The following is a 16,394-nucleotide window of genomic DNA, read 5'->3' as shown; positions in this document are numbered from 1 at the left end:
CTGAAGCTGCCCATCAAACATGTTGGAAGTGTTACTTAAGAAGGCAGAGTTATTGATGAGAAAGGAACCAAACCAACTCCAGTACAGCCCTTCCCCACCACTAGTATTGTGAAAGACATAAAACTCAATCTTGTCAGCCCCGACCAGAATAGCAGCTTCAGTCATTTCCTTAAGTGCGCAGACAAACTTAAGGTACCATCTTGAATTCAGAGGTGTATGGGAAGCTGGACACATGGGAAGACTTCTCCAGTGGTTTATTATTTTAAATAAGACACTCCTACCACCTCCCATGTTCCTATCTAGAAAAACTTTTGAAATTCTCTACTGAAAGAGTTGAAAACACGTCTCCAAGCAGCTACTCATCTGTTGATCTGTTGTTAAATAAAATGCACACAAGCATTAAGGTAAAAGAACTGCCAATCATCACATGAACTGGGAGGGTAAAGCCCAGCATGGAACTCATGTTTATCAGATGCCCAGCTTTTCAATGGATGTGAAGCAGGAGGATTAACCTAAGTCACGATTTCTCTTAACAGCTATCGTGTTCCATATTTTATCCAGGGTAAAACATCTTACTTTTAATCAAAAGAGAGTAACATTACATACAGACAGCAAGAGGAGGAATTACTAGGCTACAATGGAAGCTGTCACCTTTAAAAACGTCGTAGTTGAAAATTTTCTTTAAGAACATGTAGAATCATTAAGAGACAGAAGTACCAGCAATTTCCTCCTCCTCAAGATGTATGGCTGACAAGCACAGTGACCCAGCAGGAAGAATTCTTTCCAATGGCCACAGAAGAACAAGTCCCTGGTTTCTAAGCCAGTGTGCACACAACTACTTGCTCGTGCAGTTAAACATATGCACTCACCCGCACAGTAACAGACCGCTCCACATGCACACAGCACATGCTGCTATATAACTTGACAATCAAACCTGATGACTGGCTTTCTCTATTCGCTTCTTGGCTGACTTATCTACAGCTTTCAGAACTTCAGAAAGTGTGTGTAGCATCTATATAAAAGCTTGTTTTGCTAAATCAGCAGAATGTGTTGCCAAGCATGTCAAAACAAATAGGAATTTTTTACTATGCAATTTTCCACTATTAAAGCAGCATTAATATTTGTAAAGTAGTATTAACGATTTTTTCTGTGCAATTCAGTTTTCATAATGGGATGAAGCTGGAAGGGAAGAGAGCTGGACACTTCAAAACACAGCAGAAATTACCAGGTCAAAAAAATGCCTTACTTATGTATAACCCCAACGTGTATTACATGAATTCCCATGTGGATATCTATTATCTGATTCGTATTTAGATTCTTACTTTTAACAGCGTGCTGTCCTCCTCTTCCACCACCACATTATTAACCCAACTCCTACAGCAGGTTCATTCGTCTTTACAGGACAAAACAGGAGCAACAGAGTAGGAAATCACAGCTAAATATATTTTCAAATTTGGAACAGATGTAAGGGATAGCTACAGTAGCCTTTATAAGCAAAGAACTTGTTTAACTAACTACTAAATTCAGTTACTAGAAGAGATTATTTTGGCCTTGAGAATTTCTTTAGGCTTATCAAGCACTGCCTTTTCCATCACCTTTTAACTATGTATTTGTAATAACTGCTTGGCTAACTACTGTTCATTATCCACAAATCCTAAGCACTCTGAAGAAGCAGCATTATTACAGACATGCTCAAGTTATGCCATACTGCTCTAAAACTCTAGGCTAGTACATTACGGCAATACTCATTTCAACTGCAAGTCTGATTTTAAGGAAGAATAACGAGGAAGGTGGGGAAAAAAAACCACCGAATTTGTTCCTAGATTGCATTACCAAGAAGTTACAAACTGAGGCCCGTAAGGGAACTTCAACCCAGAAGGGCCTCAATGGCAGTGATACCTGGTACTCTGAATCAGCAATCCAGTATCCACATTTCTACGAAAGAAAATGGTTGCAAAGAGCTGCCATACATCTCTACTCTTCTGCTGCTAAGCCACACTAGGACAATTCAGAAAATTCTTTATATATAATACAGATAAAAAGTCTGCTAATCCTATCAAGCAAGTGAACCTGGCAGGACTGAAGGCTGCATCCCATCTCACAGGGAAGAGTCAGCTTACAGACCCTGAGGGACAGAGAGCGCACATAGACTTATTTTAAAGTATCAGTGCACCTTACTCTGATCTGCTTCTGCAACATCCCACAAAGTGTCTCCTCATGGGAGAAAAGCCTCACTGACCCACACCAGAGCTCTGAGCTGTTCTAAACTGATTGTTTAAGTGTGAGGGGGGAAAAAAGCACATATTTAAGACCCATTAAACACAGTATTTCAGAAAGAACTGACCTGTATTTTGCAAATAAAGATGGCTTGTCACTGCCTAAATTTAAGCGTAAAACACACCCTACACCAACTCTACTTGAATTCTTATTTTCTTTTCCCAAGTGGTGAAGTGTTGTACTCCTAGAAGTTCTGTTTTAACATTGTTATTTATATACACACCTAACCAGACTACCTATATGAAAAAAGCCACAGCCATCACAGGCATCTGTGCCCAAGCATTAACAGAACAAACCCAAGTTCAGAATTTCCTACTGCATCATCAGTTGCATGCACTTGCTAGTCCCCTTTACTTCACAGAACCAGAAAGGTGAAGTGTGCTGTCTGACGTGCCCTTCTCCAAAGTTTGTCAGCTTAACTCAGTGGGACTTGCAATTTTAAGTTGATTACTTAACACAAGGGCCACTCCCAAGAACAAGTTTCAAAAGTCAGAAGCCTAATATGGGACTACAAGCCTAATAAGCTGTCTAGGCTCATGAATTTTGGAAGAAAATTAATTTGAAAATTACTTACTTTCACTATATCTAGCCACTTGAATACTTGAATATTGCACCAAAAGCTCACATTCCTTCTAGCAATTTAGCAAAGTTAACAGATGTCAATAGCAGCACCATTGCCACCTCATAGTCTATTAGTAAGGTTTTTCATGTCAAAATTTTTCCTGCTGAGCTTTTAAGTTTTCAGGCTAAGTTATTTAAGCACACTAGACCATTTAATCAAGTTACAGTCATGTTTATCATCCCCAACGTTTATCATTTCCCTAATTGCCAAAACAAGGAAGCCATTTAGCAAGACAATATAGTCTACATGACAGCAGAATGTCATGGTACCCCATTAGCATCCAGAGGAAATCATTCTAGTTAAAAGATTACTTGGCCTCTTATCAGGTAGACACCAGTGACAGCATGAGATCTGTCAGCTCCGTGGCACCTGATTTAACGCACTTGGTACTCAGAATTCCACAGCCACCATCTAAGCCCTAGGAGTGCTGATCCCGTACACAGGAGGACATAACATGTCCCTTTTTTGTGCCACAAAGTCCCAGTGTCCTGGCCAAAAGAGGTCCTAACAATCAAAGGAAGCATGCATCTATCTTTAAACCAAGGAAAATATAGTCCTGGATAAACAGAAGAGTTGCCTTTCGAAAGAAGATGCTAACAGGACCATAAATGGGCTCAAACTTGGGGAAAAAAATGCTTTTATACCATTTGACTAATTCTTCTTTTAACAGTATTTTTTAATTCTTAAAAAAAAGAAAAAACCACTCTTGCCATTTCCAACTATCAAATTGAAGAACAATGGTTAATTACCAGTTGATCTATACCCAGGGAACTTTAAGGAATTATACACACACACACACACACACACACACACACACACAGCTTATATATGTAAAATCTGTCAAGAAATGCCAGACTACCACAACTGCAGATTTTCAAGGTTTTTCATCACCTGTTTTACAACCAAGTTCCTGCAACACCAAGAAACTACACTGACAGTCATCGCATTCCAACTGCCACAGAATAAAGACCCAAGAGTCAGGACGCACTATTATAGAACACAGAAGAGGAGAGGCACTTAAGATAGTTGAGAATACAGCACTGAGAAAATATCCAAAGTAGGTGGATATTTTCCAACATATTCCTCAAGTCTAAATCAGACTAATCGGCCATTTGTTTATTCTACAAGGAACCTTATGAAAGGAGATAAAGGTTAAAACCTCTAGTTTGAGGATCCAATGTCACTCCCTGCTGAGACAGGACAGTTTGCAGAAGAGAGAAATGATGAACGACCGCAAACAGAACTGCAGAACCACACAGGTTTTCTTTAATTCATTGTTATCAGTTATCATTGTTATCATCCAGGACTCTCACTGCAGTATATCACACCAACTAATTTAAGAGAAACTACCACAAGAAACAAATTTTAGCAGTCCTTAGGATTAAATGGCTTACAGCATAAGGCTTGGAACTGCTCCTCTCAGTAAACAAGAAGCATGAGCACACCATGTGAAGCTATGTTCTTCAGCTAAACATTGAGTTTGGGGAAAAAAGGATGAATAAGGTATTCCCCAATAGTTGTGTAAGAAACCGCCACCAGATGACCTGTGTGCAGAGCCAGTACCTGCAGACGACAGAAACTGGAAGCCAACCCCGCAGTGTCATCACAAAGGCACATTCCAACCTAACTCAGCAAACAGCCGTTTGGAATTCCCGTCCCACCACACAGTTCAAGAAGAATTTTACAAGCACTTTTCTTGGTTTGATCCAAATTTGCTGAATCTTAAAATAAATGTATATACACACACACATTTTAAAAGCCCCTTATTTATTTACAGTGATATGAGCTGCTTCTCTAGCATAGTGATGACAAGACTTTTCCATTTTAATTGTAAATGCTCAAGAGATGGGGTAAGGGATTCTTCAGCTTGTGCTAAGCTCCAAAATCTGAAGTGTGAATAGGACCCATTCTTAAGTGTCCACTTGGCTTCTGCAAGCAAGGATTTGGTACTTTTAGCATCTCAAACTACAGGGACAACAGTACCTAACAATCATCCTAGAACTTCAAGGACAAGAGCCAAAGGCACTTCCTCTTACATGAAATTAAGGTGGATACCTTTTAATTGAAATAGTGAGATGCACAAACATGAGTTACTGCTTGTCAAATGACACTGGTGTTGCAGCAAGTAACAACAAATAACAGTCTTTTGTCACCATGAAGATGTTGCAAGGGTAGAAACACAGGTTGTCTCTGTAGAGAACATCCTCCTCAGCTGTAGCACTGCAGACAGTCTCTTGCAGAAACCTACCTACCTGAAAATTGGTGCTCAAAATTATCCTGAGGAACACAGACTCGATCTAAAGCTACATCCAAAGCTAGGCAGTACAAGTATTCCTTTATATGTACATCAGTCAGATACATTGTGTAGCACTTCCTTTCTGCCTAACTTTTCAGTTTCTGCTCAGTGGAAAGCCTAGAGGCCAGAGGGAACAAGGTAGAACAAGCAAAGAAACCCCAGCCAACAGTTGCTTGCCTAGCCACATAAAGGCAGGAAACTAAAGAGCAGAGCAGGGAGGAGCCTGGATGCCAAAAAAAGCTCCTCTATAGATTGGACCTTTGCCTAAAAGACAGAAGGAGGAACACTCAGTGTCTGCACTGGCACAAGCTGCATACCAGAAAACTGAAATTCAACCTATGCCAAGTTACAGTTTGAAAAGCTAAATGTACCTAGGCCAGTGAAAACAAAATTAGATAGGAGTTCAGAGTATTAAAAAAGAAAGTTTGTTTTTGTTTTTGCATGAAGGTCAGCTTAGAAATACAAACTGAAAATGAAGGAAGGGGGGGAGGAAGGTAAGAAAAAAATGTCATGCCAAGAATCAAATGGAAACGATTACTAATACAGTTGTTCAGCTGTTTAAGGGAGTGTTCAGGACAACCAAGAAAATGCTGCATGCATCAGATTAGCTGCAGTTGCACTGCCTCTTTTGAAGGATCCTTTAGGTAGTAGCTATACTGAACACAGCAGGGATGTTGCCACTGAGATAGACTACACATTCCCACTGTTCTGAGAACATTAAACAAGTGGCCATTACCTCATCTTTTAAAGCCTTTATTTTCATATTAAATTATGTTTAAAAACTAAGAAATTAAAGCCCTGTCTACAGCCTACAAACACCAGCTTCTTCAGGTTTACATCTGCTCAGCATTTGTGTTCAGGAGACAACCACCTCTTAAGACTCAGTAGGTTTCACCCAGCTCCCACGCAGCAGAACCTTCCCAGTGCTTGTCCAAGTGCCCAGGAGAACAAGAAACAGTGTGTGAAGAGCAATGGCTGTCCTACAACTGACTCCATTGAAGATAAAATTTACCACCCATTTAAGAACTTGAAACAGAACTTTCACTGCTGCATTTCCAGACGTGTATTTTAGTGTGTCAGAGGCTTATCCAAAAACTAGGTACCATGAAGCATATTCAGACTCGTTTCCCCCTCTGTTCTCACCCCTTCCTACTACGCTCTCAACTTTTACACTGCATGTTCCAATTAACATACTTACACAGCCCTTTCCTGAAGATGCTGCATGAGAGAAGGTGTGAAACATGGGAGAGATGCTATCTATGCAAGATACTCTGAACATAAACAAGAGCACATGAGAGCAGTTAAATTGTTAAAACTAACTATGCACTGCACTAAAGCAAAGTGCACAAGATCAAAATACTAAGCAACAAGTTTTCTTTTTCTGCTTTCCTGCATGCATTGTTTTTTGTTTGTTTCATTTTTGTTTATTTACAGGAAAGGAAAAACCTTTGAAGCCTTCAACCTAAAGGCTATCATGCTGTTTTCAGTTTGCCTTTGTTGTTATAAAGGGCCCACCTCTGGCTGGAGGCTAGGCTATTCCTTAACACAAACTTCACGCTTCAAAATAAGCAGCTACTCAAGTGCTTTGATTCACCTTACCCATCCACACCAAGCTAGAGGCTCTCTTAATGTAACGACCAGAATATTCAAGGTAACTGTGGCATCTTTTTTGGTATTTATGCTACCGATTATATTTTCCAGAATGAACTGCCTAGAGACCATACAGCCAATGAGAGTTAGCCACCTCCCAATGCAACCTGTCCTTCTTCCGAGCCTTGTGCTTGCATCTCTTGAAGCACAAGTGAAAAAGCAACCCGCACAGACACGAGAGAATAGAAAGGGGTGGAGAAACTGAGAATTCAAACAGCTGTACTGCGTGCTTCTGCTTCCTGTAACAGCAAGCTGACACACCTTCGCCCAAACCCAATAGTCATGATAACACTTGAAAGGAATACTGTTTCTAAACAAATCCTTCATTCCAGGCCAATGGCAACAGGATGAAACATGGTGATACAAGCTAATGCTGCTGTAACTAGCTGCAGCTATTTCAACTTCTACTGAACGAAGACAACTGCATCTACTTGCGCTGGATCACCCACTCAGCGGGGAGGCAAGAAAAGCAGCGTGGTATCATCACCGAGAGAAAAATTTAGCACCTCCCGCTCCCTGTTCCACATACGTACTTCATCTCACGCAAAACACCCAACACCCCCGGCATACAGTCATGGCTCCAGCCTCACAAAACTAACTTCAGTGGCACTGCAATATAGCAGTATCATCTCCTCCGTGTACTAGGCACTCTCATGGCTCGGAGGCGGAAGGAAGGGGTGCATGTGTGTGAAAAGCCACCAGCACAACCCCCTGCCTGCCCCCCAAACGTTGCTGGTTCACCTTGTACATAGGAAGAAAGGATCAGAGTCTGCACTTAGTACTGCAAGTGTGAAAGTTCAGGTTGCCAAAGGGGGAGCTCTGAAAAGATGCAGACTTGTAATGCAATAAATCTTTACCTCTCGTCCTGATGAGATGTTAACTATGCACAAGTTTAAAAAAAAAAAATCAAGAAGCTTCAACAGTCATCTATCTAAGCAGTTTTCTACAGCCCCTCCTGTTCTTTCTTCTCCTCAAGGTAAGTCAACAGAAAATATACTTGAACTTCACCTCTAGTCTTTGCAAAAAAAAAGAAAAAAAAAGGCCACCCCAAAAACAAATGTGTGCACTCAGCTTTTACTGGAGCTAACTACATGAACAGTCAAACAAAGAAGCTTTGAAATACACTCATCTCTTTCAAGCCCAGCCATTCATGAGAGATGCCAATTGATTACTGAATTTTTGACAATAAAATATAACCATGGCATTCCCCCAGTACTGCCACCAACTTTTCCACGTTAACTCTTCCACACTAACTCTTCCAATTAAAATGGCCAAGCAGTTTTCCTGCAGCATTGCTCTGCTCATTCATAATTTATCATTAACATCAAATGAACATGCAATCGCATCCCAATAACAAGCCTGCTTATAGAATTAGTTGCAGAACTGTCCCTTCTTTAGTGTTTTTAAAGCCATATAGCTTGAGGATCAGGAAACACCCTATGTTTGAATGAAGTCTACATGCATTTGCACAGTAACCTGTGCCACAACTAGTACAGCTGAGCACAGCACGTGAGGATGTGCACTACACAGATACACAACTAGTGCTTTGCCAACCTTACGTCAAAAGTATTTTTGTGTCAGGAAGAAGTGTATGTCGAACAGTTTTTAAACACACAAGTCACACTGCTAATTTTGAGGCACCCAAATCAAAAGCTTTTTTCTTGCCAAAGCAGTTGCTAGATAACAGATTTGTTTGGCTAACTTCTGAAAGACAGATTTATCCTTATACCAGCATTTTAGTACGGCAGTAACGGCTTTTTCAGTGCCGTGACCCAACTAACATTTCTAGCAATGGATGTCAGTCCCAGTGCGTAGCCTAACAGGGAAGATTTTCTTTCCCCCAAAACTCACATGAAGTATCATAGCACTGAACTGTTGTGGTTGCTCTGTACTTCAGACTTCACATTTTTAATGCCACTGCAGTATCAGAATTACAGAGGACTATCTGAAAGTACTTATACAATAGAAAGCTTTATCACTACAAGTAATTAAATCCTTACAGTGTATAGCTACAGCAGTAATTGCATGGTAAACCACCCTTCTGAATTCCCGTTCCGATTATTGAGCATGACTCTCCATGCATCCTTCAAACACCTGCCAAGTCCAACTTGATAGAAATGGACAGAAATCCACATAAGACCAACCATATTTAGAGAAACTCAGAAAAGTCAATGTCCAGATACCAACATTCATTGTGCCACCTCTGACAGTTCCATGAACAACTCTTTGAAATTTGCCTCAATATTTTTTAATCAAGAACTCTCTTCTCTGTGCCCTTTAGTGCCTTAAGATCAGCTGAAAGACAAAGATGAGTGAAAATTATCTTAAAAAGAAAAAAAAACATAACCTAGTATCTAGAAATAGATGCTAATGGCATTTCTACAATAACAAAGTTGTCTGGCATATTCCATGCCAAAAAAGAACTGTCTCCAACTTTACCATGAAGAAGTTTTTTTTAAAAAAAAAAAATATTCCATTTTATATAACCCAATTCAAGCACAAGAGGTTGCTTCCTTCCAAGTATACTGAAAACTCAAAATACATTTCACCACACTAAATGACGAACGATCAAAAAAATACCTACAGACACGTCTTGGATGCTAGCCTTTTGTAAACAAAACACCAACTGACATCCCCCAAACGTTTTCCCTCAAGGCTTCAGGTTAGTTATTCACAGTGTTGAAAAGAAAGTCCAAATAATCAAAACAAAAAAAGCACACATCTAACAAGTCCAAGGAAATTGAAGATAGGAAGAGGATTCTCAAGTTTACCCCTATTTGTCCGTCTGACAGCACTTATATTCCTAGAATATTTACATTGGCTCCAGTTCCTATTCCTATTAACTACGATTTTAAAGCTAAGTGAAGTATCTATACACAGATATTTTAAAAAACAAACAAAACACACTAAGTATCTTAAATATCAAGAGTTCTATTGGTAGTACTTCAGCTAGTGTTAGAACCACAAGAAAAATTATGTCCACACAAAGTGACAGTAAGAATGCCAGAACCAAATCAGATAGCAGCTATCAGCAACACTAGTCCACCAGACAAGACAGAACAACCTCACACCCAGAAGAGAGCAGACAGCTGCACTCCTCCCTGCTGCTGTTTACCCACTGAAAAGCCAAAAAACAAACTACCCAACACAGAACAGCAGGACACAGGGAACTAAGTAAACACGCCTTATCAGACCTGATCCTGCACAGATCTTCGGCACGCACCCTCGCTTACATGCATTTAAAAGGCTAAATAAAGAACAAGATAAATCATTGCTTTTGCATTACTACCTTTGCTTTCATTTTTTCAGCCTTACCTGGTCTTTTTCATGGGGTAGAAGGCTGACAGGTGGAAGAGAAGCTGGGAAAGCGCTGGGATATTTTGGAGGTCCTTTGCTTTCCAAACCACCATAATTCACTCTATACTGAGGTCCATCCTTCAGTAATCTCCCATTGTTCACAGCACGTTTGGCCCCCAGACGCAATCTCTGCTGAAAAGCAGGATTGTTGAAAACGTTTGCTAGGTCATTTTGACTTCTCAGATACTTCTCTATGTTTTTCAGGGAGGAGCCATTTGGTTCTTGAAGCCCTTCAATTGCTCTTCTCAACAGTTTATTCCAATCCACGTTACGAAGCTCGTTACAAGCTCCTCTAGATCCTTTAACAGGTTTAGGAATAGTGCCAGGCTTAACAGATGAAAACCGTCCAGGATTATCTGGGTCCTTGTAGGATGCAAGGCCTTTGTTGGTAACTTTAAGAATAGAACCATCTTGAACACTAAGTTCCAGCTGTTCCGAAACAGTCTTCTTATCTAATCCATGGGAAGCACAAACAGCGTGACATATTCTCTCTTCAGATGGCCGTTGCTTTTGCTTTTTAACTTTTTGTATAGCTTCAAGAATCCACTCAGTATAAAGTGGGTTGGCAAGTTTTACCATGGTTGACCAGTAATTGTTTCCAGCCAAGGGTTACCCATAGAGGTTCCTCCTTATCCTTTTAGCAAATTTTTCAGAGGTTGTTCACACCTCAAAGACAAATCAAGGGATTCCATACACTGCTTGGATACATCTCAAAAAAAACCCATCCTGAAGAGTCAGAGAAGACAGGGAAGCATCTGCTGGCTGAAACTTCCAATTACTTTACCAATATGGAAAGGCAGAAAGGATTCATTCATGGTGATACTCGTACATCCTTACAAAACGTTTGTTTCAACCTTTAAAAAGAAAAAAGGAGAAGGCAGGAGAGATTACAGTTAATGCCAAAAGAGTAACAAATAGAACACAATCAGACGTTTATTCGTAGCGTAGATAATGCAGTATGCAAAAACTTCTCAGAGATTATCTGAAACACTGGATAATTCCCTCCCCATATCAGAGATCATCAGAAAATCCTTACATTTCTCATAGCATTCAATGGGTTTAGCTCTCCTCAATTCCATCACCCCAACACCTAACCTACTACTGACTTGTCAGGCAGCTTCCACTCAGCCAAACATCTGAAAATATTCTCAAAAATATGAACTGCCTACAAAACATTCTTAGACACATTGGAGTAAGAAGATGTCTACATGTGTGGATTATACCTGTACAGTAAAAACCCCTTAACTGATGGAAGTCAAGTTATGAACCACAGCCATTTCTGTGTGCTGCCTTGTAAGCACTATGCCCTGATTTGATTACACAACGGAGAAGAATCAATACTCCAGAATCAGAACAGTGTTACTGGTATTACATCTTTCATTAATACCCAGCTATCCTATAATGCAGAAAGTAATTACAAAGGCACATCTCATTCCAAGGTATGCAGTTAACAGGCACCTATTTTTGATAGAGGCTCTCAGGAACATATATTAAAACAAAGTTACAGGACACAGTTTCACATAAATACACCGTCAGCATGCGAACACATACGGACGTCATATCGACAAAACATGTTGCAGCGATTCAGCTCCAAGAACAATTTTCTTTACTTATTATTGAATATATTCCTCTAATAGAAAATTCAGTGGCTACAAAAACTTCTTTAAGAAATCTGAAAGAACATCTTGAACAGGAATTTATTTCTTCTGCAAGACATTCATTTTTTATAAAATGAAAAAAAACACACAAATTAAAACAGTGGTCATCTAATGACTAAACATATTTAACAGCTTTTTTGCTGTGAAATATTAGTGGCAACTTTTGAAGACATGAACAGAGCTGTACAATTATTTTAAATCAAAGTAAAATACATACAAAAGGAGAGAAATCTTCATTCTCAGTAAGTGTGCTGTCTCATAAAATAGAAGATTCACCAGTTTCTCAGCAAAATCCAAAAATGAAGTAATCTGAAACTACATTTCTGAAGCCAAGGCAATCAGCCTACAACAAGCAGAAATATCTGTGATTACGTAAGTCTTGGCCCTCATTTATATTCATTTATTCAAGTCAGCTTGCATTTCAATCATGTTTAAAACTTGAGTAAATTAAGAATAGGAAAAAACCTGAATTGGTAATCTTTTGTTTTTCAACTTGTTAAGAAGAATCCTCTGTAACTGTGAAGAGAACAATTACAAAAAAAAAAAGGCTTTTGGTTTCCTATACGTGCTCTCCTCTTCACCCCCCTCAAAAATCTCTTTAAATCTAAGGTACAAGATCATGTTTCACATATTATTACACCTACACAACAGAATTTGTAACAAAAGAACAGCTGATAATTGGGAAATGTGAAACTCTTCTATACCCAAATAGTAAAAATATTAATCAATTCATTTAATTAATTTCTCATTCTTAAGGTTCAACTGAAGCGTAAGCATTTTCGGACTCAAATACACAAGTTCAACTGACTGCAAGAACGAAGACACACTCCTGATAAAAAACACAGGGCCTGAACATTTAATTGGCTCTCATAGTGAACCCTAGTACACAGACTGAATGATGTTTCTTGTTTCCAGTCTGTACTCAAGCAAGTTACATTTGATAACAGTACTGCATTTTTCAAGAATCAGTAATAAAACAGTAACTTGATCTCTAAACAGGCATTTTAATTTAATCCTCCGTGGACAGCATTGTTCAGATTCACCATTTTCGCGTGATTCCAAAGCAACACTGTAGCCACAAACTGCAAACAAGTATGGGGAATGAAAGTTTCCAAGGTATTATGAATCCTTTGAACTCTCTCACAACTCTAACACTGAAAATACAATAACACAACAAACAAAGCAGAAGCCTACATATAGTGGAGACTGGCACAAATAGAGACAGCTTTATGCTTTGCCCTAGGCTTTGGAAGGCCCTTCTAGCTGCATATAAACAACGTGCCAGTTTCCTAGAAAGCTAGTTGTAAGATCCCAAGTTCCCTAATTCGGCTGTTCTATGAGGAGTCCTCGTGAAGATGGTCAGTACTCAATTCAATGCTGAAAGCTGCGTTTGCTGAGTCAGACATACTTTCCCCATTTTTCAATCTCCTGCAGTGCTGTTATATTGAATTTCATACAAGCAACCACATCACTTCCATTAAATTCCAGAATACACAGTGCAGGTCTGTTCCAAGCGCCTGGACACCAATGAACATTTTGGTATAAATGCTGCAACTTGTGGCTTACAGGAATTTTTATTGGCCAGTGACTGTGGCAAAAGGTGAGCATAAGCCTGTAGCTTCATGTAGAGCCTGCTGCTTGGCACAGGAATTTCACAGCAATACATATTCAGAATTACATTGTTCCTTATTTACTTAAAATTCCCCACGTGTAATACAACCTCCTGCACGCTAGCGCCTACTAAATCAACACTAGTCGAGTGTATCAGCAGGAGCACTGAGTTGCCAACATGGGGCAGGATATTCCAAGAGAAAAGTCAAGACACTTTCAATTCACTCCTTCCAGCAGAATCTAAGTTTGTTCTGCTTTAGGAAGCACTGTAAAGCTAACCTGATCCCATTTCGGAATTGCTTTACCCCAACCAGGAGTTTCAGTTATTCTGCCACTTTGATCGCAGATGTACCCAAAGTGCAGCACCCTGACCTCCACAACCCACATGACATGGTCTACCATACATAAATTTCGGAGTAACCTCCTCATAGTAAACATTTTTGCCAACAACATAATCCAGCTCAGTGACCCAGGAGCGCTATGTTAAAGAGGCCTTTCATAAATCAGGTCCTGCTCAGACAGCTATTGATCCAAGATTAACAACATATAGATCTATACATACCCATTCACTTGCTATGTATAAATACAGAACAAGCTGCTTCAGAAACGAGCTTTACAAATTGAATGTAAAAAGGCATGTGGAGCTTCAAAACGAAGTTCAGGTTTCTAAGTTCAGGATTTATTTCACCAAAGCTGCCAAAGAAGGTCACACCTCATTTAATATTTAAAGAAAAAAAAAATGTGATGCTTACCCAGAGATTTTTGAGGAAATACCAATTTTTAAGAGTGATTATAAGTTAACAGCAGGCACTCATTTCTATTTGTTGACTTTCCTCATCTTATAATTAAATAACCTTTAATCAAGCCCTCAACAGCACCCATCCAATCACAGATGAGGTTCTCCAGACTCCTATGTGCACAGGACCACTTTCACGTCTTATAGCAAGAATTATGAAGCTCTACGTCACGTCATGTTTCAGCTTCTACACTACACGAAATCTTATTTTGAAAGTGGTAACACGGCAGAAACTTCTGATCATGCTATGATACCCATCAAGGCTGTTAACAAGTCGGCTACCAAAAGGCTGCAGAACATAAGCATTGGTATTGGGGGGGGGGGAGTACAATACATTACTCTCAAAACAAGAGAAGCCATCTCTAGTCAGGGTTTGTCCTTTAACTTAAGTCATAAATAATCAGATAGATGCAAAGAAGTTGCAAAGTTGCAGCTTGGGATTTAGACTGAATGCAAATATAAAAACATACAGCTATTGTACAGCTGGTTCTAATTAAAGAACACATTGACTGAATCTGTCATTCTTAGGTGTCATCAGTAATCGTATAATCCTGTAATGAGGTCTTTTTTAGGCTGAACTAGTATCTGGAACTACTTCAGAGTGATCCACATTTTAAATGCAAGCTGTCTAGTTGGAAAGAATAAAAAACACTAACAACAAAAAAATGTTACCCACTCCAAAACAGCACTAAACAAGTTACTACACAAGTATCCAAAAAGCATTTTATAAAACATCATCTGAAGTCTTTTTCAGATAAATTCATAAAAAAATCACTTCAGTTGTCTTAAATGCAAATGCAGGTAAACATTTTCAAATTGAAGTTAAAGCTGCTACCAGAAAAATAAATAAAAAGGAGAGGGGAGGAAAAACAAACAAAAAAAGAACAGCAACTCATGCAACGTGCTGGTGACCTATGAAGCACAATTTCTTTCTGCTTCCTCCTACCTGCTCCGCACAGATGTAGAAGCAGCAGCAGGCCAGCTCTCTGCTGCAGCATCAGGGTCAGGTAAGGATTGCAGCAGAGGAGAAGGAAGAAGAGGAGACTGCCATTGCATTCAGGGAGTTCTTTGCCATTTTTCTTTCCTCCAAGCCATTACTAAAAATTACGCAGCTAATCAGCTCTACTCTACCACCCCAATCTCAATTAATGATGCAAAAAGAGGCATGATACTCGTTTCAGCATCACAAAACAGTCACCTACAAAGAGACAAGGAGAAAGGAGATACTGACAAGGACTACCAGCACATGACACTCTGAGAATTATCCACATCGTGAAGCCAGCTACCGTATTATTCCTTATAGAACCTGTACTTTTTAATTGTAACAAGGAAGGGAACTGAAACTTGCCCATGCTTTAAACACAGACAGATAAGAAGATGTTACAATAACTTCAGAGCTATACCAGAAGACCTGAAGGGAGCAAGAGTAGTGCACGGGAACCTGAAACTGACGAAGCACCTGCACACTGTGACAGCCCACAGCCAGCTTAAGATCAGATGCTAAAAGGCAACTGTCATGACAGCACCAAGCACCACCAAGGCCAGCAGCACGAGGACGACACCCCCAGCAGGACTGCCCAGCTTTACCCTCCCACAGAAGTTCTGAGCACTCAAAGCCCGCTGACTCCGGAGCATCCCCCAGCACAGAAAGGCAGCAGGCGCTACCGGCAGTGCACCTGGGGAGGGCTGCACTGAGCACACCGCTGCTGAAGGGACGGGTAACTCCCGGCGCCCAGGGGCAGCGGGATGAAGGGGAGCTTTGGGGCCAGAGAGCACCGGTTCGGGCATCCCTCCCGCAGCCCGGCTCCAGGGGCTCGGCCCACGCTCCCCAACCTGCCCCGAACTGCCGCCGTACCCCCAAGCTCCGAGGCCGGGATCACCTCCCGCTCCCCCCCCCCCGCTCCCGGGGCAGCGCCCGGAGCCCGCAGGACTGGCCGAACCCCCCCGGCGCCGCCACTCACCTCCGCGGGACCGCGGCGGCGGGGGAGGAGCCTCCTCGGGGCGCCGCAGCGGCTCCCCCTGCTGCCGGCTGCCCGACCCCTGCTCCCTGCTACCGCGGCCAGGCCGCGCCGAGGCGGCCGCCCCCCACGGCTGCGCTGCCCCCCCGCGGGCCGCTCCTCCCCCCGG

At 40.9% G+C, this 16,394-nt stretch overlaps 1 protein-coding gene across 17 annotated transcripts in view; it reads right to left on the bottom strand.

Moving 5' to 3' along the window:
* KAT6B (lysine acetyltransferase 6B) overlaps nucleotides 1-16,394 on the bottom strand; it is a 128,803-nt gene that overhangs the window by 95,066 nt on the left and 17,343 nt on the right. For 13 of the 17 annotated variants that reach the window (XM_080597156.1, XM_080597171.1, XM_080597168.1 and 10 more), the window contains exon 2: nucleotides 10,161-11,056. In XM_080597156.1, the coding sequence (XP_080453282.1) occupies nucleotides 10,161-10,781 (621 nt within the window). In that variant the 5' untranslated portion in view covers nucleotides 10,782-11,056. Of the gene's footprint in view, nucleotides 1-10,160; nucleotides 11,057-12,077; nucleotides 12,204-15,213; nucleotides 16,178-16,228; nucleotides 16,376-16,394 lie in introns of those variants that run through there. The other 4 variants (XM_080597166.1, XM_080597167.1, XM_080597170.1 and 1 more) reach the window with 4 other exon arrangements.

The sequence above is a fragment of the Anser brachyrhynchus genome, assembly GCF_964034855.1.
Source record: "Anser brachyrhynchus genome assembly, chromosome: 6".
NCBI classification, from domain to species: Eukaryota; Metazoa; Chordata; class Aves; order Anseriformes; family Anatidae; genus Anser; species Anser brachyrhynchus.
The sequence above is the reverse complement of the archived record's forward strand: the minus strand, read 5'-3'. Positions and strand labels throughout refer to the sequence as shown.